Source organism: Aotus nancymaae, unplaced genomic scaffold, assembly GCF_030222135.1.
Source record: "Aotus nancymaae isolate 86718 unplaced genomic scaffold, 86718_ANA_hifiasm-v0.15.2.pri h1tg000007l, whole genome shotgun sequence".
Classification (NCBI taxonomy): Eukaryota; Metazoa; Chordata; class Mammalia; order Primates; family Aotidae; genus Aotus; species Aotus nancymaae.
In genome coordinates, this window is record NW_026988418.1 from 8,441,573 (window position 1) to 8,463,931 (window position 22,359).

Genomic DNA, 22,359 nt, shown 5'->3' on the forward strand with positions numbered 1-22,359 from the left:
AGCCCTTTCTCCAATACACAAGATTAAGAGGTCTCAGCTCTGCCCATAATGACGCACATTCAAACACAAGATGATACTTTGGCTCCATTAATGTCCTCTTCCAACAAATTTACTGGGATCCTACTATATGTCAGGCCATATATTAGACCTTAGGTCTACAAAGACAAAATATAACCACTATCCTCATGTAACTTATAATCCAGAGCAAGACAGGGTTATAGACGTTACCACAGAACTCTCTTCAATATATAGGGGAGCACAAAGGAAGCACAGTTCTGCCTATGACAGGAAAGATTAGAAAAGGCTTCACAGAAAAATGATGTTTGAGCTGTCTTGAAAGAAAAATGGGTAATTAGCCAGGGAGAGACGAGTAACTTTGGCTGAAGGAGTACCAGGAATGGTAAAAGTAAAAGGACAAAGGAATTAAAAGGAATGCAAAAGCTAAGAGAATCATAAGCAACTCTCCATAGCTACTGATAGAATGTTGAGAACGGGATTGTGTTAGAGAAAGATGAGATATAAGGCTGGAAGGATAAGCATGGTTAGATAACTGAAGGCTTTAGGAATTTGTGCTTTATTCTATAAGCAACGTATTTATAGGTTTGGGGTAAAGAGATAGTAGAAAGCAAAGTTGAAAATTCTGAAGAGTGTTGAAAAAACTAATGGAGAAAGGTTACAGGAGTGGCAGAGGAAAAGGAGTAAAAGGCAAATTAAGGAACTGGTCTCAAACTTCTTCTAATGCTGGAGGGAAGGAATTGAAGGTGGGTCTGAAAAAAGACAAAGTCATGGATAGGGGTGGCTGGGGAAATCAGCAGGGTCATGTTTTGGCAGGAGAGTGGTGATAGTAGAGAACAGCATCTGAGAGGAGTGGAAAGCTGGCCCAGGACAAATATAAGAATGCAGAGTAGTTCTGAGGGTTCAGCTAAGATAGGAGCCATGAATTTATAGTATTGCCAATTTGAAACTATGCATAATATTTCTCCTGAAGACTTCGGACATGGAGAGAAATGCCTGAAGGCGTAGGATCTAGACTGGATGAAGAAGGAAATGTGCGGGAGAAAGGGTGGGGAGAGAAAAGAGAGATGATAGGAGTCGTAGTAGTAAGGGTCTAGAAAGATATGAGATTGAAATAAAGGGAACAGGACTCTGGGTAAAGACAGCAGACTGAAATGAAGGGAACAGGACTCTGGGTAAAGATGAGTTAACATAAGCGTTAACCCATCTTCCTTCTGAAAACTCATTAAAGTGTCGGCACGAAATTTTTTTTTTTTTTTTTTTTTTTTTTTTTAGAAATAAATCTACAAGAACAAAGACCACAAGAAGAGCAAGAAGAGATGACAACAAAATTTTGGAAGCTGGAAAACAAAAGGATGGTAGTGGTAACAGACTTAGCATATTCAAGAAAGCTGAATCCTAAACCAGCTATAAGGAAAGCTAAGAAGAAACTTGATTTGTATCTCAGGATCCCTAAAATGATCAGGAATTGGCAGCACAGCTTTTACCCACCCAGGCAGGAGATTGGAAGATTTCTCTCTGAAGTCTATATAGCCAGTTCCAAAGAAAAGACTTAATGTTATTGACATGGGTTCTCTTATAGCCGTTATCATTTTATAGAAGTAAATTAAAAGTACAGAAGAGTAAGAATACACTGGACAAGATACCTTGGAAAAGGTTTGTGATCCTAACTTCCACAAGTCCTTCTGCCCTCCGGACTCACGTCCACCCCAAACTGCAAATTAGAGAGGCATTTTGGGAATTAGGGCTGGTTAGCAGCAGTGAGGTACTAATTTACATGAATAGTATTTCAAGACTTCCACACCATTGGGAAAATAATCAAGAGTTTAAACCATTTCTCATCATCTGTAGTCCCAGAAATACAGATCTGGCCAGGATCTTTGAGGTCTTGACTGAAGTCCTTGACTCCCCAGATATAAATGTCTAAACCTTCCAAGATGACCTTATGAACATTTTATTCCATTTTAAAGATATCTTTTAGGAGCTTGTTTTAATATTTTCATTACTCTTCCAGCAAAAAAGCTTGACAACTATTCAAAAGAAAACAATGTAACATTGGGGAAAAGCTACATGATATTCTTATTAAATATTTGGCATGAATATCTTTTACTTATGAACTATTAAAAACACATGTCTGTCAGAAATAAAGCAGAAATTTTAGAGCTGGAGTGGGGGGTTCTTTAAAGACCAACTAAGCCAATTTTAGCTGGGGAAACTGAGGCTTAGATAAATAAAGTTATTTGCTCAAGGTTATACAGTTGGTTTGTCTCGAGACTAGACTGCAAATTCTCTGTACCTGAATTTTCAGTTACAAGCTCTCTCTACCAGTAACATTCTTTCCGACTACATGTAATGCCTCTCCAAGTCAAAAATACATCAATCATACATGGAGGAAAGGTGTTGTGCTTTGTTTAAATTCAATGAGGTAGTAAGTATCTGGGCCCTTTGGAGTACAGTTACTAGTACTGACTGATGACCAAATACCTTGCTGGGGAGACTGCCTGTGTACTTGACCATATTCTAACAGGTGTCTTTGAAATCAAGAAAACATTTTACCCCCCGCCCCACCCTCCACAAGTAATGCTTCCCCCCACCTTTTTAAAAAGAGAAATGGGGTCTTGCTATGTTACCCAGGCTGGCCTCAAACTTCTGGGTTCAAGCAATCCTCCCACCTCAGCCTCCCAAAGTGCTGGGATTACAGGTGTGAGCGACCACATGCAGCCTCTCTCTCAGAAAGAGAGAAAACTGATGGAATGTACATTCTATCACTGTCCTTCTCTTTCTCTCTCTCTCTTTTTTAAAAATTTTATATTCATAGGTTTTGGGGGAACAGGTGGTATCTGGTTACATGAGTTCTTTATTGGTAATTTGTGAGATTTTGCACACCCATCTCCTGAGCAGTATACACTGAACCCAATTTACAAAAGTTAAAAAAACTTTACAAGAAGTTTCTGATTCTCCTATATACATGAAGGCTTTATCCAAGATAACTGGTATTTGCCCAGTAGAAACTAGCCTCCATCTTTGGAAACTCAGCTTTCTTAAAAAGATAAAAGATAAGAGAAGTACTATATTCTCATAATCAAAAAGTGCTTGAAAATCTGAATCGAATTAGCTTTCAACCAGCATTCCACTGAGACAGGAGGAGCACAACACCCCAGAGGGTCATAGCAATGGGAAAACATTTTTATGCATATTTATTCAGCCAGCTACCCTGTCATAACTACACATCAAAGATCCTGAATCACTGGGGTGTGGGTTACAAATTAGAAGAACAAGGAAAAAATCTGCCAACAACTAAAAATGCAACCTAGTCTTAGGAAACTGATAAAAGCTCTGGTCTCAATGACCCCAGTGCTTATTCAAGGCCCTGAGCTTGACATCTATGAAGGAAAAAAAACACATCCACCTGCTCTTCATTATCACTTCACCTCTGACTATGTCCATCTTCTTTGCTTCCATCATGCCCAAGCCTTGCTCTTGTTGTCAAATATAATTACAATTTAGGCATTTACTAACATTCCATTGTATGGAGCCATAAACTAGTTTCCAGGAAGGTTAAAAAGAAACCAGAAGCCAGGTGGGCGTGGTGGCTCACGCCTATAATCCCAGCACTTTGGGAGGCCCAGGCGGGTCTCGGCTGGCTCACTGCCACGTCCACCTCCTGGGTTCAAGCAATTCTCCCATGAGTAGCTGGGACTACAGGTGCATGCCTGGCATGGTGGTTCACTCCTGTAATCCCAACACTTTGGGATCACTTGAGCCCAGGGATTTGAGATCAGCCTGGGCAATATAATGAGACTTCATCTCTACAAAAAAATTTTAGAAAATTAGCCAAGTGTGGTGGTGCACACCTGTAATTAGAGTACTCAAGAGGCTGAGGTAGGAGGATCACTTGAGCCCAGGAGGCAGAGGTTGCAGTGAACCAAAATCATGCCACTATATTCCAGCCTTGAGACACAGCAAGATTCTATCTCAAAAAAAAAAAAAAAAAAAAGGGCTCATATGTCATATTCTTGAATGTTTTCATGTTTGAGAATGTCTTCCTATTGCTTTTATATTTGAATGAAATTTTCATTGTTTATAACATTCTTTTTTTATTTCTAGTTATCTGCCCATCTGCATACTCAGTTTATAATATTCTTGAGTTACACTTTCCTTCCGTGAAAAGTCTGTGGACAGGACATTGCTCCTCTTGTATTGAATGTTGGGAATAACTCAGAGGTAAGCCTAATTTTTCCTTCCGTGTAAAAGATTTGCTTTTTGCCTCTGGATACTTGAAGAATTCTTTCTTTATCCCCAAAGCTTAGTAAGTACATTAGAATATATCTGTCCAAATTATCTTAGAACATACCATACTTTTAAAATCTGCAGATTTTACTTGATTCAGAAAATTTTATTGTATTATATCTTGTTCTTACTTTAAAAAATTAAAATTGAAGTTATATGTGCACATAAAGAGGCAAGTAGTTTCTCAAGGCCTTTCATGAAAAAAACTGAATAATCTATTCCCTTTCTTGCCCATTTTCTGTTCCCCAGATAGGGTCATTTTCAATTTACTTCCACAAATAACACTCTTTAAAAACATTTTTCTTTGAGATGGAGTCTGTCACCCAGGGTGGAATGCAGTGCAGTGGCATGATCTTGGCTCACTGCAACCTCCGCCTCCCAAGTTCAAGCAATTCTTCTGCCTCAACCTCCCCAATAGCTGGGACTACAAGTGTCTGTCACCACGCTCAAATAATTTTTGTTTTTTTGTTTTTGTTTTTTTAGATGGAGTCTCACTCTGTCACCAGTCTGGAGTGCAGTGGTGATCTCGGCTCACTGCAATTTCTGCTTCCCGGGTTCAAGCAATTCTCCTGCCCCAGCCTCCTGAGTAGCTGGGATTACAGGCAGCCACCACTGTGCCAAGTTAATTATTGTATTTTTAGTGAAGACGAGGTTTCACCATGTTGGCCAGGATGGTCTTGATCTCTTGACCTCGTGATCTGCCCATCTTGGCCTCCCAAAGTGCTGGTAGTACAGGCAGGAGCCTCCACGCCCAGCAATAGCATTCCTTTTTTTTTTTTTTTCCAGATGGAGTTTCGCTCTTATTGCCCATGCTGGAATGCAACGGTGCCATCTCGGCTCCCTGTAACCTCTGCCTCCCGGGTTCAAGCGATTCTCCTGCCTCAGCCTCCCGAGGAGCTGGGATTACAGGCATGCTCCACCACGCCCAGTTAATTTTTGTATTTTAGTAAAAACGGGGTTTTACCATGTTAGCCAGGCTGGTCTCGATCTCCTGACCTCAGGTGATTTGCCCGCCTCAGCCTCCCAAAGTGCTGGGATTACAGGCATAAGCCACCATGCCTGGTCAATAGCATTCTTATATTGGTATTTCCTGGGTTTTCCATTTCAGGAATAATCTGATTTTCCATTGTGGAAAACAGAGTTTAACTTATTTTCATCATCAACCCTGCTTCCATCATCTATACCCATACTTCCTTATGCGTTTTACCTTCCCAATAATTGTTATATTATTTTTGTCAGCTCAATAACCAATGCTTAAGTTATTATGACTTCAGCTCTATGTATTAGCTATTAACTGTGGAAGAGGACAATTTTACTCTTTTTCCCCTCATGCTTCCAACATATTAACCTCCTCTCATCATTCCAAAGTAATTAAATCATAATTTGGGTTACACTGAATCAGTGATTGCATTATTGTTTGTATTTAAGTATCAGTTACAGGCTGGGTGTGGTGGCTCTCGGCTGTAATCCTAGCACTTTGGGAGGCTGAGGTGGGCAGATCACTTGAGATCAGGAGTTTGAAACCAGCCTGGCCAACATGGTAAAACCCCGTCTCTACTGAAAATACAAAAAAATTAACCGTGTGTGGTGGTGCATGCCTGTAATCCCACCTACTCGGGAGGTTGAGGCAGGAGAATCACTTGAAACCAGGAGGCGGAGGTTGTAGTGAGCCGAGATCATGCCACTGTACTCCAGCCTGGGTGACAGAGTGAGACTCCATCTAAAAAAAAAATAAAATAAAATAAATATATATATATATATATATATATATATATGTTATTCACAGCTGAACATATATATATATATATGTTATTCACAGCTGAACCACACAGTCACCAATAATTTTTTCACCTGCACATTTTTGTGGTTTGCTTTAATAATTGTCTTATTTCTTAGTTTTCTAGGTGCTTCCCAATAATTCAACTCCAAACCAACTACTAAGTGCTCCACATCATCTCAAAATGTTGAAACACACACACACACACACACACACACAAATTGGCTGTGTCCCCACCCCCCCCAAAAATGTTGAAATCATTGTGTCATTTTCATCAGAAGAAATATGATCATCTTGAATCATTCCCAAGTTTTCTGACCTATTCCAGTCTGATCTGGTTGCCATTTTTACTGGGTGTACATGTATTATCCTTGAATCTCCCTTTATTATCATCCTGGGGATTCATTTTATCTTAATTGAATGTCCTTTTTCTTTCTTTCTTTCTTTTTTTTTTTGAGACAGTCTCCCCCTGTTGCCCAGGCTGGAGTGCAGTGATTCGATCTCTGCTCACTGCAACCTCCGCCTCCCAGGTTCAAGAGTGAATGCCCTTTTTCTTATATCCTGTGTCTTCCTCTTTCTTAGTTTATGCTAAGGTTTTAGTGTTACATAAACTCTAGTAGCTTTCCTTTTTTTAATTTAATTTTTAATTTTTGTGGGTACATACTAGGTATATGTATTGATGGGTTACATGAGATATTTTGATACAGGCATGTGATATGTAATAATCACATCAGGTTAAGTGGCGGTATTACCTTAAGCATTTATCCTTTGTGTTACAAACAATCCAATTATACTCTTTTAGTTATTTTAAAATGTACAATTAAATTATTTTTGACTTGGTCACGCTGTTACACTAGCAAATATTAGGTTTTATTCATTCTTGCTAACTAACTTTTTTGTACCCATTGACCATTCCTCACTCTTCCCAATCCCACACCCTCTACCCTTCCTAGCCTTTGGTAACCATCCTTCTACTCTCTCCATGAGTTCCACTGATTTTTAGCTCCCACAAGTAAGTAAGTGAAAACATGCAGTTTGTCTTTCTGTGCCTGGCTTATTTCACTTAACATGACCTCCAGTTCCATCCATGTTGTTAGCAAATGACAGAATCTCATTGTTTATGTCTGAATAGTATACAATTGTTTGTATGTACCACGTTTTCTTTATCCATTCATCTGTTGATGGACACTTAGCTTGCTTCCAAATCTTGGCTATTGTGAACAGTGCTGCAATAAGCATGGGAACACAAATATCTCTTCAATATACTGATTTTCTTTCTTGTGGGTATATACCTAGGAGTAGGATTGCTGGATTGTATAGTAGCCCTATTTTTAGTTTTTTGAGGAACCTCCAAACTGTTCTCCATAGTGGCTGTATTAATTTACATTCTCTTTGTTCTCACTTCAGACATTCTGCTTCTAAAAAAAGAAAAAAAGAAAAAGAAAGAAAAAATAAAAATAATTTACATTCCCATCAACAGTATATGACAGTTCCTCTTTCTCTACAACCTTGCCAGCATTTGCTATTGCCTCAGTTTTGGATAAAAGGCATTTTAACTAAGGTGAGATGACATCTCATTGTTTTTATTTGCATTTCTCTGATATCAGTGATGTTGAGCACCTTTTCATATAGCTGCTTGGCATTTAAACGATTTCTTTTGAGAAATGTCTATTCAGATTTTTTACCCATTAAAAAATTAAGATTATTAGATATTTTCCTATAGAGTTGTTTGAGCTCCTTCAATATTCTGGTTATTAATCCCTTGTCACATAGGTAGTTTGCAAATATTTTCTCTCATTCTGTGGGTTGTCTTTTCACTTTATTGATTGTTTCCTTTGTTGTGTGAAAGCTTTTTAACTTATATGATCCCATTTGTCCATTTGTGCTTTGGTTGCCTGTGCTTGTGGGGTATAACTCAAGAAATCTTTGCTCAAATCAATGTCCTGGAGACTTTCCCAATGTTTTCTTGTAGCAGCTTCATAGTTTGAGGTCTTAGATTTAGATTTTTAACCATTTTGATTTGATTTTTGTGTATGGCAAGAGACAGGGGTCTAGTTTCATTTTTTTGCATATGGATATCCAGTTTTCCTAGCACCATTTATTGAAGAGATTGTCCTTTCCCCAATGTATATTCTTAGTACCTTTGTCAAAAATGAGTTCACTGAAGATGTATGGATTTATCTTTGGTTCTCTATTCTGTTCCACTGACCTATATGTCTGTGTTTATGCCAGCACCATGCTGTTTTTGTTACTAAAGCTCTGTAGTATAACTTGAAGTGATTCCTGTAATGTGATAATTACAGGAATGTGATTCCTGTAGTTTTGTTCTTTTTGCTTAGGATAGCTTTGGCTATTCTGGGTCTTTTGTAATCCATGTAATTGTTTTTTTGGGACAGAGTCTCACTCCATCACCCAGGCTGGACTACAATGGTGCAATCTTGACTCACTGCAACCTCCACTTCCTGGGTTCATGAGATTCTCCTGCCTCAGCCTCCCAAGTAGCTGGGATCACAGGTGCCTACCACCATGCCTGGCTAATTTTTATATTTTAAGTAGAGACAGGGTTTCACCACATTGGCCAGGCTGGTCTTGAACTCCTGACCTCAAATGAACCACCCGCCTTGGCCTCCCAAAGTGCTAGGATTACAGGTGTGAGCCACCACGCCTGGCCAATTTCATATAAATTTCAGTATTGTTTTTTCTATTTCTGTGAAGAATGTCATCGGTAGTTTGATAAGGATTGCAAAAAATCTGTAGATTGCTTTGAGGAGTATGGACATTGTAACAATATTGATTCTTTCAATCCATGAACATGGAATATCTTTCCATTTTTTTGTGTCCTCTTCAAATTCTTGCATCAGTATTTTATAATTTTCATTGTAAAGACCTTTTGCTTCTTTGGTTAAGTTAATCCCTAGGTATTTTATTTTATTTGTAGCTATTGTAATGGCATTACTTTCTTGATTTTTTTCAGATTTTTTTTTTTTTTTTTGAGACTGAGGCTCTCTCTGTTGCCTACACTGGAGTGCAGTGACCCCATCTTGGCTCACTGCAACCTCCATCTCCCAGGTTCAAGCAATTCTCATGCGTCACCCTCCCAAGTAGCTGGGACTACAGGCATGTGCCACCATACCTGGCTAATTCTTTGCTGTTGGCAAATAGAAATGCTACTGATTTTCATATGTTGATTTTGTATCCTGCAACTTTACTGTATTTATCAGTGCTAATAGTTTTTCAGTGGAATCTTTAGGTTTTTCCAAATATAAGATTATATCATCTGCAAACACAGATAATTTGACTTCTTCCTTTCCAATTTAGATGGCCTTTATTTCCTTCTCTTGTTTGACTGCTGTAGCTAGGACTTCCAGTACTATGTTCAGTAATAGCAGTGAAAATGGGCATCGTTGTCTAGTAGCTTTCTGAAAACAGATACATGGAAAGCAAATGTCTAAAAAGTTCTCATTCTACTCATATTTGATTGATAGTTTGATTAGATAGAATTAGGAATGTTAAAGGCATTGTTTATAGTTTCCAGTGTTGCTGTTAGGAAGTTCAAAACTGTTTTAATTCCTCTGTATATGAAACCCTCTCTCTTCTCTGGAAGCTTGTAAGATCTCTTTGTTACCAGTTATAAAATTTCACAATGATAACCTTGGTATGTTTCTTTTCATCCATTTTACTGTCATTCTTTCAGTCTAGAAACCCAGCTCCTTCTATCCTCGGAAAATTTAAAAAATCATTTCACTGATGTTTTCTTCCCCCTTCATTTCTCTGTTCTTTCTTTCTAGAACTCCACGTTCTAATTCAGAGGTGTTAATTCATTAATTGTATTTAATCATCTTTGTATTTCATTTCTATGAGATTCTAATATCTTTATTTTCTTTCTTTCCCTCCTTTCCTTCTTCCCTCCCTCCTCTCTCTCTCTCTCTTTCTTTCATTTTTTTGAGACAGGGTCTCACTTTGTCACCCAGCCTGGAGTGCAGTAGTACAACATGGCTAATAGCAGCCTCAACCTGCTGGGCTCAAGTGATCCTCCAACCTCAAAGATTCTAATTTCTTAAATGATTTTCTTTTTCACCTAGATCACTGAGTATCTCAAACCATCCCTGTATGTCAATAATTTGATTTTCAGTGGTGTCTATTCTGTTCTTCTGCTATTTTAAAATTTGTTAACTCTGTAATTTAATCCTCATTTTTTAGTTCTATAATATCCTCTTTTATTTCATTTTGTTGTTTTATCATCTCATTACTAAACTTTTGTTTATTAAATTCATGTTAATAAGCAGTTTTGTGGTTATACAGTTGAAAAGTTTTAAGAAAATTTCTTCTATTTCTTGAGTTATGTTTTCTTTAGGATAGGTTCTTTGTCTTTTACAGGCCATTTTTTCTTGCTTTCATTTTGTTTTCTGTAGTATATTTGTACAGCTGACATTCTGACTCTTTTGATCTTGTTCATGCTTGATGTTTTATTTGTTTTGATATAATATAAAAGAATTGTTGTCTCTTATCCTTCTGTATCTGAGACCAGCTACCATGTAAGTGCTGGTGTAGAGAAACTGGAACTCTTATGCACTGTTGGTGGAGTGCAAGATGGTGAAAATGCTATGGAAATAGTACGTAGGTTCCTTAAAAAATTAAACATCATAGTTCTCTACCATTTGATCCAGTAATCGCACTTCTGGATATACATCCAAAAGAACTGAAAGCAAGGTCTTGAAGAGATGTCTGTATACCCACGTTCACTGCAGCGCTATTCACAATAGCCAAGAGGAGGCAGCAACCCAAATGTCTGTCAGTGGATAAATGGAATGAAGAAAATGTGGTACATATATACAGTGAAATATTATTCGGTCTTAAAAAAAAAAAGGAAATCCAGTTATATGCTACAACATGGACAAATCTTAAGGACATTATGCTAAGTAAAATAAGCCAGTCACAAAAGGACAACTATTGTATAATTTCACTTACATGAGGTATTTAAAGTAGAATCGTGGGTACTAAGGGCTTGTGGAGAGAAGGAAAAGGGGACCTGATGGGTATAGAATTTCAGATTTGCAAGATGAAAGTTCTTGAGATCTGTTTCACCACAATGTGAACACGTTTAACATTACTGAACTGTTCACTTAAAAATGGCCACTTAGAATGGGCCAGGTGCGGTGGCTCACAACTGTAATCCCAGCACTTTGGGAGGCCAAGGCAGGCGGATCACTTGAGGTCAGGAATTTGAGACCAGCCTGGCCAACATGGTGAAACTCCATCTCTACTAAAAATACAAAAATCAGCTGGGCGTGTTGGCGCATACCTGTAATCCCAGCTACTTAGGAGGCTGAGGCAGAAGAACCACTTGAACCAGAGGTTGTGGTGAACCAAGATTGCGCCACTGCACTCCAGTCTGGGTGGCAGAGAGAGAATCCGTCTCAAAAAAAATAAAAAAGTTAGAATGGTACATTTTATGCTATGTGTTTTTTTAACCACTTTTTTTTTTTTTTTTTTAAAAAGGGGGTTTTATAACACTTCGCAAAGACAGTCCTGTTCTCCCCACAGCTGCTTTGCCTTACTCTTATGCAGGATTTGGCTCTACCTTGGCAAGAAAAGACAGGGAAACAGGCTTACGCAGTGAAGAAAAGCCTTCATCCTGTCTCATGGGAAAAGCATCACATACTTTTGTCAATTTCACACAGTATGATCTAGTTTTCATTCCCTCTTTCCCATCCACTGGGTGGTTTTATTTTGTTTTAAGACAAGGAAAACTGCCAGAAGAAAAAAAACCCTAGGGCTTACTTCTGTAGGATGGATCCCTTAATGACCAGTTCTTCATCCAAGTCCGCTTCATTAGCCATGAAGAGCAGCCTCTTTCCTGTGCTGTCCACTCCAATGAAGTCACGCTGCTCCACTGAATCATCCAAAAGAAAAAAAAAATCAAATAAAGCCATTTGCCCTGCAAGCATGACTAAGCCAGGGAACAGAATATCTGCTTAGTGCTCTTGGAACCAATACAGGATTGAAGGGTGGGTGCAGTGGCTCACACCTGTAATCCCAACACTTTGAGAGGCCAAGGTGGGCGGATCATGACATCAGGAGTTCAAGACCAGCCTGACCAACATGGTGAAACCCCATCTCTACTAAAAATACAAAAATTAGCTAGGTGTGGTGGCACGTGCCTGTAGACCCAGCTACTGAGGAGGCTGAGGCAGGAGATTCGCTTGAACCTGGGAGATGGGGATTGCAGCGAGCTGAGATCGCACCACTGCACTCGAGCCTGGGTGACAGAATGAGACTCCGTCTCAAAAAAATAAATAAATAAATAAATAAAATTACTTTATTTATTTAGATCACTCCATTTTTTTAAAAAAAGAATTTTCTGTCTGCAAATAATAACCTAGGTCTTCTTACTGTGGAAATGGGACTAATATTATTTAAAGTAATCTACATTCAACCAACATTAACTACAGATACTAGATTCTATGCTATGTATAAGGCATTAAAAAAAAGTGTTTGGGAGGCCGAGGCGGGTGAATCATGAGGTCAAAAGATTGAGACCACCTTGGCCAACATTGTGAAACCCTGTCTCAACTAAAAATACAAAAAAAAAAAAAAAATTAGCTAGGTGTGGCCTGAGCTGGTAGTCCCAGCTACTCGGGAGGCTAAGGCAGGAGAATCGCTTGAACTTGGGAGGCAGAGGTTGAAGTGAGCTGAGATCTCACCACTGCACTCCAGCCCAGTGACAGAGTGAGACTCTGTCTCAAAAAAAAAAAAAAAAAAAAAAAAAAAGTGCATGTTTTATTATATGTGAAGAGTTCTCAGTAGACAATGATCTTACAGGCTGCTATATTATTGCTGTTTTCTATGTCATACTTCTCTTCCCCAGCTAGATTGTAAACTCTTTAAAGGAAGGCTTCTGATTCTTTTATATTTCCCATAAATCTTGTACAGTGTTACATACTTAATAATATGTGCTAATAATATCTGTACAGTATCTATAGCTTACAGAAACATTTTCACATAGTGACAAAATAGCATAAGGATTAAAAACAGAATTTCTGGAGCCACACAGCTCAGCCAATTACAGTTTATGTTAGAGCAAGTTACTTAACCTCTCTGTTCCTCAGTTTCGTCTATAAAATGGGGATAATAATAGTGTTTGCCTCACAGGTTTATTATGCAGATTAAATGTATTAGTATTTGTAAAGCAATTATAATAGTGTTATTAATTAAAACATTAAATAAAATGTTAAGTTAAAAAAATTAAACAGGCTGGGCACGGTGGCTCACCCCTGTAATCCCAGCACTTTGGGAGGCCCAGGCAGGTGGATCACAAGGTCAAGAGATCGAGACCATCCTGGCCAATGTGATGAAACCCCATCTCTACTAAAAATACAAAAATTAGCTGGGTGTAGTGGTGCGCCTGTAGTCCCAGCTACTTGGGAGGGTGAGGCAGGAGAATTGCTTGAATCCGGGAGGCGAAGGCTGCAGTGAGCTAAGATCATGCCACTGCACAGAGCAAGACTTCGTCTCAAAAAAAAAAAAAAAAAAAGTAAACAAAATACATCCTCTAATTTAACCCTCACAACAACCAAAAAAAGCAATGCCTCAACACCTCTTTATAAAGGAGAAACAGAAAGTTTAGCTCTAGGAAAAATTAGATCTGTAAAGATGAATTTGCTTCCTACTGACAGACAATGGCTGCTAAGTTAACAGAATTTGTTTCACTGTTGGCTAAAGCTGCCTGTATACCTATAACCAAATATATTATTCAATTGTGCGATATGTTTAGCTCAGGTACTTGAAACCATTCAAGATCACCAATTAGATGGTCTCTGGTCATCTTATATGCAGTGTTTGAATATAAATGAGGAAAAAAATTATAAAAAATTATATGTTGGGGTTTTTTGTTCAATAACCAAGTGAAATTCAAAAAAGGAAGAGCAAATATTGCCAATCTGAAGCTAAATTTTGCAGAGAATTTTAAATGCCACATAGCGGCTTAGACATATATCAATTTATACATTACATGGAAACTCGAGAATGTAACAAAGTCTGTAAAGGTCTCATTATAAGCCAGCCATTTAAAAAAGAAACACAGATATGTTATTTTTGGATATAATTTGGAATGCTTACCCTACCCAAGTCCTAAGGCTCACAGAAACCTTGAATCACTGACGTCCTGGGAGCAATAATTCCCAGCCAGCCAATTTTTCAGCTATGTTGCACTTTAGTCACATTTCTCTCCCTCTCAGACCCTCCACCTTGTATTGCTTCTTTGCAGCTATCATAGTAACTGGGACTTCAGAATGTGATACAAATTATAGACAGTTGGAAAGGTTTCTTTCTGTTCTGCTTTAGTAAAATGAATTTCATTTTGGGAGCAGAGTAGTTAACTATAGATTGTCTTCCTATGAAGAAAGACTACACAAACTTAAAAAAGCAGATAAAACTAAACTTCTATTTAAAAAAATCTGTCATATTCAAGTATTCATGTTTTTTCCTCTAGTTGATTTTTACTTCTCTGATTCTTCTGTCTTATCTACAGGCATTTGCTTATCCTTTCATTCCTTTATTCAACCAATAAATATATTTGTATACCTACCCTATGGCAGATGCTATATCTAGAGTTGGGAATTCCAACTCATTTTATGAGGCCAGCATGATCCTGATGCCAAAACCAGGCAAGGATATTATGAGAAAGAAAAATTAGGCAAATTTACTCATTAGCAAGTCAAAATAGTATATTAAGTAAATTAAAAAGGGTCACAAACTTGTTGGAGCTCCTCCCATCCAAAGGAAAGGTCAATTCCCTATCCTTTATATCTGGGCTTGCTCAGTAACTAGCTTTGAACTAACAGAGTGAAGCTGAAGTGACAGTGTGCATTCTGAGTTTAGGCCTCAAGAGACTTTGTAGCTTCTGGTGCCATTCTTAGAACCTGCTGTTGCTACCATGTAAACAAGCCTAGGCTACCCCCTGGATGGTAAGAGACTAGATGAAATGAAAAATTCAGCTGTCAAGGCTGAGGCTCTATACATATATATATATATTTTTTGGAGGTGCAGTCTTGCTCTCTTGCCCAGGCTGGAGTGCAATGGTGTGATCGCGGCTTACTGCAACCTACACCTCCCGTGTTCAAGCAATTCTCCTGCCTCAGCCTCCCAAGTAGGTGGGACCACAGGTATGTGCCACCACGCCTGGCTAATTTTTGTATTTTTAGTAGAGATGGGGTTTTGCCATGTTGGTCAAGCTAGTCTCAAACTCCTGACCTCAGGTGATCCACCTGACTCCCAAAGTGCTCAGATTACAGGCGTGAGCCACTGGGCCCAGCCAAGGCTGTAAACATATTAATGAGCTCAGTTATGGGAGACTAAAATAAGAATGACAGTTGCCTCCTGATATTCACATCCTTGTGTATCCCTTCTTCGTGAGTGTGGGCTGGCCTAGTGACTTGCTCCTAACCAACAGAACGTGGCAAAGGTAATAAAATGCTATATCTATAATTAGGTTATATAAGATTGTGACTTCTTTTTAGAAGAGTCTCTCCCTTGATGGCTTTGATGAAGTAAGTTTCCATGTTGGAAAGGCCTAAGTGATAAAGAAAGAAGAGTAGCTTCTGGCCAACAGCTTGGTGGAAACTGAGGCTCAGTCCAACAGTCCTTAAGGAAATTAAATTCTCCGAATAACCAAGTAAGCTTGAAACCTAATCCCTTCCCAGTTAAGCCTTCAGATGAGACTCCAGCCCTAGCTAACATTGACAGCCTTCTGAAAGACTCTGGAGGACCCAGCTAAGCCACACCTGGATTCTTGGCCCACAGTGTTGTTTTAAACTGTTAAATGTGTGGCAACTTTTATAAGTAATGAATTGTTAATACACTAGCTGATATCACTCAAACAGAGATGAGCCACCTCAACTACACTTGGGCCAAACTGCCAACCTACAGACTCATAAGCAAGTAAATGTTTGTTATTTTAAACCACTAGAGTTTAGAAATGTTTGTTATGTAGTAAAAACTAATACTATGAGTGAAAGGACACAAGCCATAACCAAGTTGGGTTTATCCCAGGTATCATCACATCATCAGAGTAAAAGAGAAAAACCATATGACCACTTGAATAGATGCAGAAAAAGCACCTGACAAAATTTATATACTTAGGCAAAGAAACTCCCAATAAATCAAAACTAGAAAGGAACTTTTTCAATCTGATGACCTATACAGTACCTATAAAAATGTATAGTAAGCTGGGCATGGTGACTCACGCCTATAATCCTAGTATTTCGAGAGGCCAAGGCAGGTGGATCATTTGAGGCTAGGAGTTTGAGACCAGCCTGGTTAACATGGCAAAACCCTGTCTCCACCAAAAACACAAAAATTAGCCAAGCATGGTGGTACATGCCTGTAATCCCACCTACTTGGGAGACTGAGGCAGGAGAATCACTTGAAACCAGGAGGTGGAGGTTGCAGTGAGTCAAGACTGGGCCACTGCACTCTAGCCTGGGCGACAGAGACTGTCTCAAAATAAACAAACACACACCTATAGTAAACATCATTTTAACTGGAAAAATGTTGAAAATATTCCTTTTAAAATCAGGAATGAGAAAAGGGTGCCAACTGGCATTATTTGTACACATAATTTTATTGTAGGTCCTGGCCAGCACAGTTAAGAAAAGAAAAAGAAAGTAGAAACTTAGACTACTAGGGGCGTCTATGGCTATAGCACCCTGAAGGTGTCTGATCTCATCTGATCTATGCAGGGTCAGGCCTAGTTAGTACTTGCATGGGAGTCTGCTTGGGAATACCATGTGATAAAGGTTAAAAAAAAAAAAAAAAAAAAAGACTACTGTGAGACTTTGGTTAAAGAATACAAAATTTCACTTACAAAGGAGGAATGTGTTCCCAAAGAGATTTAATATAACTGGTGATTAGTTAGTAACAATGTATTGTATTCTTGAAAATTCCTAGAAACAGATCCTATAAGCTCCCCCTTCCACCCCAAGAAAAAAAGAGGAAATAAAAGGTTTCATGCAAAGAATCAAGAATCAGAATGATGTTGGACTTCTTAATAGAAAAGTTAGAAGAGAGTAAAACAAAACAAAACAAAAACCTTCAAAATTTTGTGGTGATATGATTTCCAAGAGAAGTTTATATTCAGCCAAAATATCAAACAAATATGTGGGCAGAATAAAAACATTTTCAGGGCTGCAAAAGATCAAAAAGTTACTTCTCACGGGCCAGGCACCGTGGCTCATGCCTGTAATCCTAGCACTTTGGGAGGCCAAGGTGGGCAGATCACGAGGTCAGGAGATCAAGATCATCCTGGACAACATTGTGAAACCCTGTCTCTACTAAAAATACAAAACTTAGCTGGGTGTGGTGGCGTGCACCTGTAGTCCCAGCTACTCAGGAGGCTGAGGTAGGGGTATCGCTTAAACCAGGGAGGCAGAGGTTGCAGAGTGCTGAGATCACGCCACTGCACCCCAGCCTGGCGACAGAGCAAGGAAAAAAAAATTTACTTCTCACAATTTCTATCTTAGGAGGCTTCCAGAGGATATGTCCTACAGAAAATGTGGATATAAAGTAGAAAAAGAAGAAAATAAAGAAAATATGAGGTTCAACACATGACAGTGAAGGGTGAACCTAAAAAGTAAGAAAGAAGAAAATATGAGGTTCAAGATATGACAGTGATGGGTGAACCTAAAATGACAGCTCTATAGCAGGGCAACTAACTCAGATTAGAAAAGCTTTAGGAGCGGTACCTTGAAGAATTTGAAACTGAGAGAACATCTAGTGAGTGTGTTGCAATGTAAGGAGAGGAAATTCACACAACTTGGGACTTGGGTGGAATTAGTGATAAATACATAGAAAACAAGCAAATGAAAAAACAAGACAATCTTCAGGAAAACAAGAGGAAGAAAGAGAAAAGTAATCATATACTACAAGGTGCAACTGTGAATACTATTTATACAGTCATGATAATGTAAACATAAAATATTCAGTTAATCAACAAAACAATATAAACAATTGTATTAGAAAATTGGGCCGAATACAAGTTTGCACACATGTAGTGGGGGCAGAGCATGTGGTAAAATAGAACCAAATCTTTACATTCCATAGTAAGAAGTGAATAGATAATTCTTAAAGCCAAAAAAATTAAGACACACAAATGAAAGCATATTTGGAGATATGGAGTTAAATGCCAAAAAATTAGCTAAAAATGTTGAAAGTGGCAATCTCTAAGTGGAGTGAGGATAGATAGGGTGAGGGGCTGCTACTTATTATAATATACTTAAAATAATTAAATACTCTTTACATTTGGGGCATATTAAACTTTAATAAAGATAAAAACTAAATTCAAAAAAGAAATAGAAAATACAGGTTATGGAATCAGAAGGCATGGGTTTGAGTCATGGTTCTTACCACTTACCACTGATGTGATCTTGAGCAACTGTCCACAAAATGCTATTAGAAAATAAATGGTTAAAAAACAAAACAAAACAAAAAACTTGGCAAATAAGAAAATTATCTGACCTTCTTCTAGATTTTGCCTTGAGAGCAAATCTTGATTATCTTTGTTTCCCATGTAGAATTAACAGAGAATTTATACATAGTATGTCCTAAATTCATTTACTGCATTAAAATTTAATGCACTTCTAAATTAAGAATCTGACTTCGTACCAATTACCCTGCCTCTACATAAGTAAATTGTTTACTACCATCTTACCAAATATCATGCCATTAAATAAATTTTCCTATAACTGAATGAGACATTAAATTGATCACTGTATTTTGCATATGCTCCTATTTTTATACTTAGCACATTTTGATTTATGAATCCTAGAATATTTAAATTTACTTCTGGCTGCGTATGGTGGCTCACACCTATAATCCCAGCACTTTGGGAGGCTGAGTCAGGGGGATCACATGAGCCCAGGAGTTGAAGGCTGCAGTGAGCTGTGCTTGCACCACTGTATTCCAGCCTGGGTGACGCAGCGAGAGTCTGTCTTGAAAAAAACCAAAAACCAAAACTAAAAAAGAAACTTACTTCTGGGCGGGACACTGTGGCTCATGCCTGTAATCCCAGCCCTTTGGGAGGCCAAGGTGGGCAGATCACGTGAGACCAGGAATTCAAGACCAGCTTGGCCAACATGGTGAAACCTCGTCTCTACTAAAAAATACACAAACATTAGCCGGGTGTGGTGGTGATCGCCTGTAATCCCAGCTACTCAAGTGACTGAGGCACGACAATCACTTCAACACGGGAGACGGAGGTGGTAGTGAGCTGAGATCATGCCACTGTGTTCCAGACTGGGTGACAGAGTGAGGCTCTGTCTCAAAAAAAAAAAAAATTATGTTTTGGGTATGTAGGAATCTCAAGTCCCTTCAAATTATTTTTTAAAATGGGGTGGGATTCATAATCGCCTTCTTCGAGAGTTAAAAAAAAAATGGAGTGGGGTTTGGAAGACTGAGAAGAGGAAATAGTTGATGCAGAAGCCCAAACAGGACTTTTTGGTGGTACAACTTTAAGAGAAATAAAGAAGGCTGTAGCAAAAGAAATACTGTACAGGCTCAGAACTGCCTGCCAACATCTGTTGGTGCAGAGGGAGCTAAGCCGATTAAGAGGTGACAGCCAAGTAAGAGTGTTCACTCGTGGTTCTGAAGTACATTAACATATACTGATTCTAGTCTGGACCAAGGCCATGTAACTCTGAGAACTGAGGAGTTTGAGAAATACTACAGTGGATTGGATGGGTTAAATAAAAGTTTCTTAGAACATTTTCTATTTCAAGTATTCCAAGAGACATAGTGAGACTATAGAGACAATAGTCAATAATTTGTGTCATTAAATCATAATAGTATTAAACAATTACACAGAGGAATGTACAGGGAAAAAAGCCCCCTAGTAAACATATTATCTGCAATAAAGCAATATAAATATATTATCTTCTCACTAAAATTGAGAGGAAAGTTTGAAGTTTCTAACAAGGGATGAAAAACAAATTATTTTTATATATTATTGCAAGTTTCAGATATACGTGTATATACGGCATCACTGAAATTCTCTTCATATGTATTGTCTTTACTGTTTGATTTTTGTGAATGTAAACAATTACAGATGTGAGGCTTTTATAAATTCTTTTTCTCATTAACATTTTATTTTTAACTTAGTTTTACAATAAACAGAAAAGAAGTTGATCATTAAAAAAATGCCATAGCTGTCCAGTTTAAATGAGGTTCTTATTAAACAAAGCAGGAATACTATATCCTATAGTTACATCTTTACTTTTACATACAAGAACTGTGTGCAAAGTGCTTTTCAAACTACAAAATAAGACTTTGGAACAGGATACAAATGGTTATCCCTAGGAGTTAGTATCCCCGACTGCTTGTAATGATTCACAACTGCTTATACTCCTAATTTGCATTTTATTTATATCCTAAGAGAAAAACCACTTTTTTCTGATACCAAATTGATATCTAATTTTTAAAAATAATCTTTGAGGCCAGGCGTGGTGGCTCATGCTTGTAATCCTAGCACTTTGGGAGGCCAAGGCGGGTGGATCACCCGAGGTCAGGGGTCCGAGACCAGCCTGACCAACATGGAGAAACCCCATCTCTACTAAAAATACAACATTAGCCTAGCGTGGTGGTGCATGCCTGCAATCCCAGTTACTCGGGAGGCTGAGGCAGGAGAATCACTCGAACCTGGGAGGTGGAGGTTGCGGTGAGCCAAGATTGCACCGCTGCACTCCAGCCTGGGCAACGACAGCAAAATTGTCTCAAAAAAAAAAAAAAGTAAATAATCTCTGATCCACAGCTCTAAACGTCATTTTTACATATAAATTCAGTTGCTTGCTTCATTTTTTCACAAATAAATAGGGAACAATTGTTTGGTTTTTTTTTTTTCTAAATACCAGCTGTTACACTGAGCTTTCTGTTGCCTTCTAGAGGGTGGAAGGTGTGTATTTAGTCTTTCATGAACATGATATCTCTCTACTTATTTAGGATATTTTTAACATCTTTAACATTTCGTGGCATAGTTTCTTAATTTTCCCTTGGTTTTTTTTATATCTTTTGTTAGATATATTTCTATTATTTGATAATTTGTACGCTATTATACATTTTTGATAAATTAGTGCTCTGTTAGTTATTTGTTGGAGAAATGTGCTTGCCTTTTGCATATTGATCTTATATCCAGAAATCTTCTTTTTTTTTTTTTTAGAAAGAAAGAAAGAAAGAAAAAGAATAAAGAAGAGGAGGAAAAAGGAAGAGAAAGAGAGAGAGAATGGGAGTATTGCTTTCTTGCCCAGGCTAGAATGCAGTTTAGTAATGGGTATTGAAAACCTCTTTTATACCAATAATTATACTTGATGTAAACAGGAAGGAATAAGGGAAGAAAATAACAAACGAGCAGCCAACCAATATTTCATTTAAACCTATGAAATGCTATGCGATTACTGAGGAGTGATTTACTTCCAATTATGTAGTCACTTTTGGAATAGGTGTGAGGTGGTAATGTATGTTTTGTGTATTTGAAGTGGAGAGTTCTATAAATATTTATTAAGTTTACTTGTTCCGGGTCTGAGTTCAAGTCCTGGATGTCCTTGTTAATTTTCTGTCTCGTTGAGCTATAAAATCGTTAGCTCTTCTTGTTACATTGATCCTTTTGCCATTATGTAATGTCCTTCTCTGCCTCTTTTGCTCTTTGTTGCTTTAAAGTCTACTTTATCAGAGGCCAGAATTGCATCTGCTGCTTTTTATTTATTTGTTTATTTTTACTCTCTGATTGGTTGATAAATCTTCCTCCTCCTCTTTGTTTTGAGTCTTTGTGTATCGTTGCATGTGAGATGGGTCTGGATGCAGCATACCAATGGGTTTTGGCTTTTTATCCGATTAGAATATATATAACTTTAATACTGGCATTTGATGCTAGCTGGCTGTTTTGCCCATTAGTTAGTGTAAATTTTCGTTGTGTTAATGTTCTTTTCTTTTTGATATATTTTTGGAAAGGCTGATATTGGTTGTTCCTTTATATGTATAGTGCTTCTTTCAGAGGCTCTTGTAAAGCAGGCCTGGTGGTGGTGAACTCTCTAAGTACTTGTTTGTTCGCAAAAGGTTTAATTTTTCCTTCGATTACAAAGCTTAGTTTGGCTGGATATGAAATTCTGGGTTGAAAGTTCTTTTCTTTAAGGATGTTAAATATTGGTCCCCACTCTTTTCTGGCTTGTAGGGTTTCTGCTGAGAGATCTGCTGTAAGTCTGATAGGTTTCCCTTTATGGGTAACCTGACCTTTC

The 22,359-nt window shown here is 38.1% G+C and overlaps 1 protein-coding gene across 3 annotated transcripts in view; it reads right to left on the reverse strand.

The window, feature by feature from the left end:
* Nucleotides 1-22,359, reverse strand: part of EIF2B3 (eukaryotic translation initiation factor 2B subunit gamma) — a 142,461-nt gene that overhangs the window by 66,284 nt on the left and 53,818 nt on the right. For all 3 annotated transcript variants that reach the window (XR_010341173.1, XM_012434492.3, XM_012434493.3), the window contains one exon: nt 11,864-11,975. Coding sequence is in view for 2 of the 3 variants with exons in the window: in XM_012434492.3 (XP_012289915.1) it covers nt 11,864-11,975 (112 nt within the window). In the remaining variant the exon portion in view is untranslated. The remainder of the gene's footprint in view (nt 1-11,863; nt 11,976-22,359) is intronic.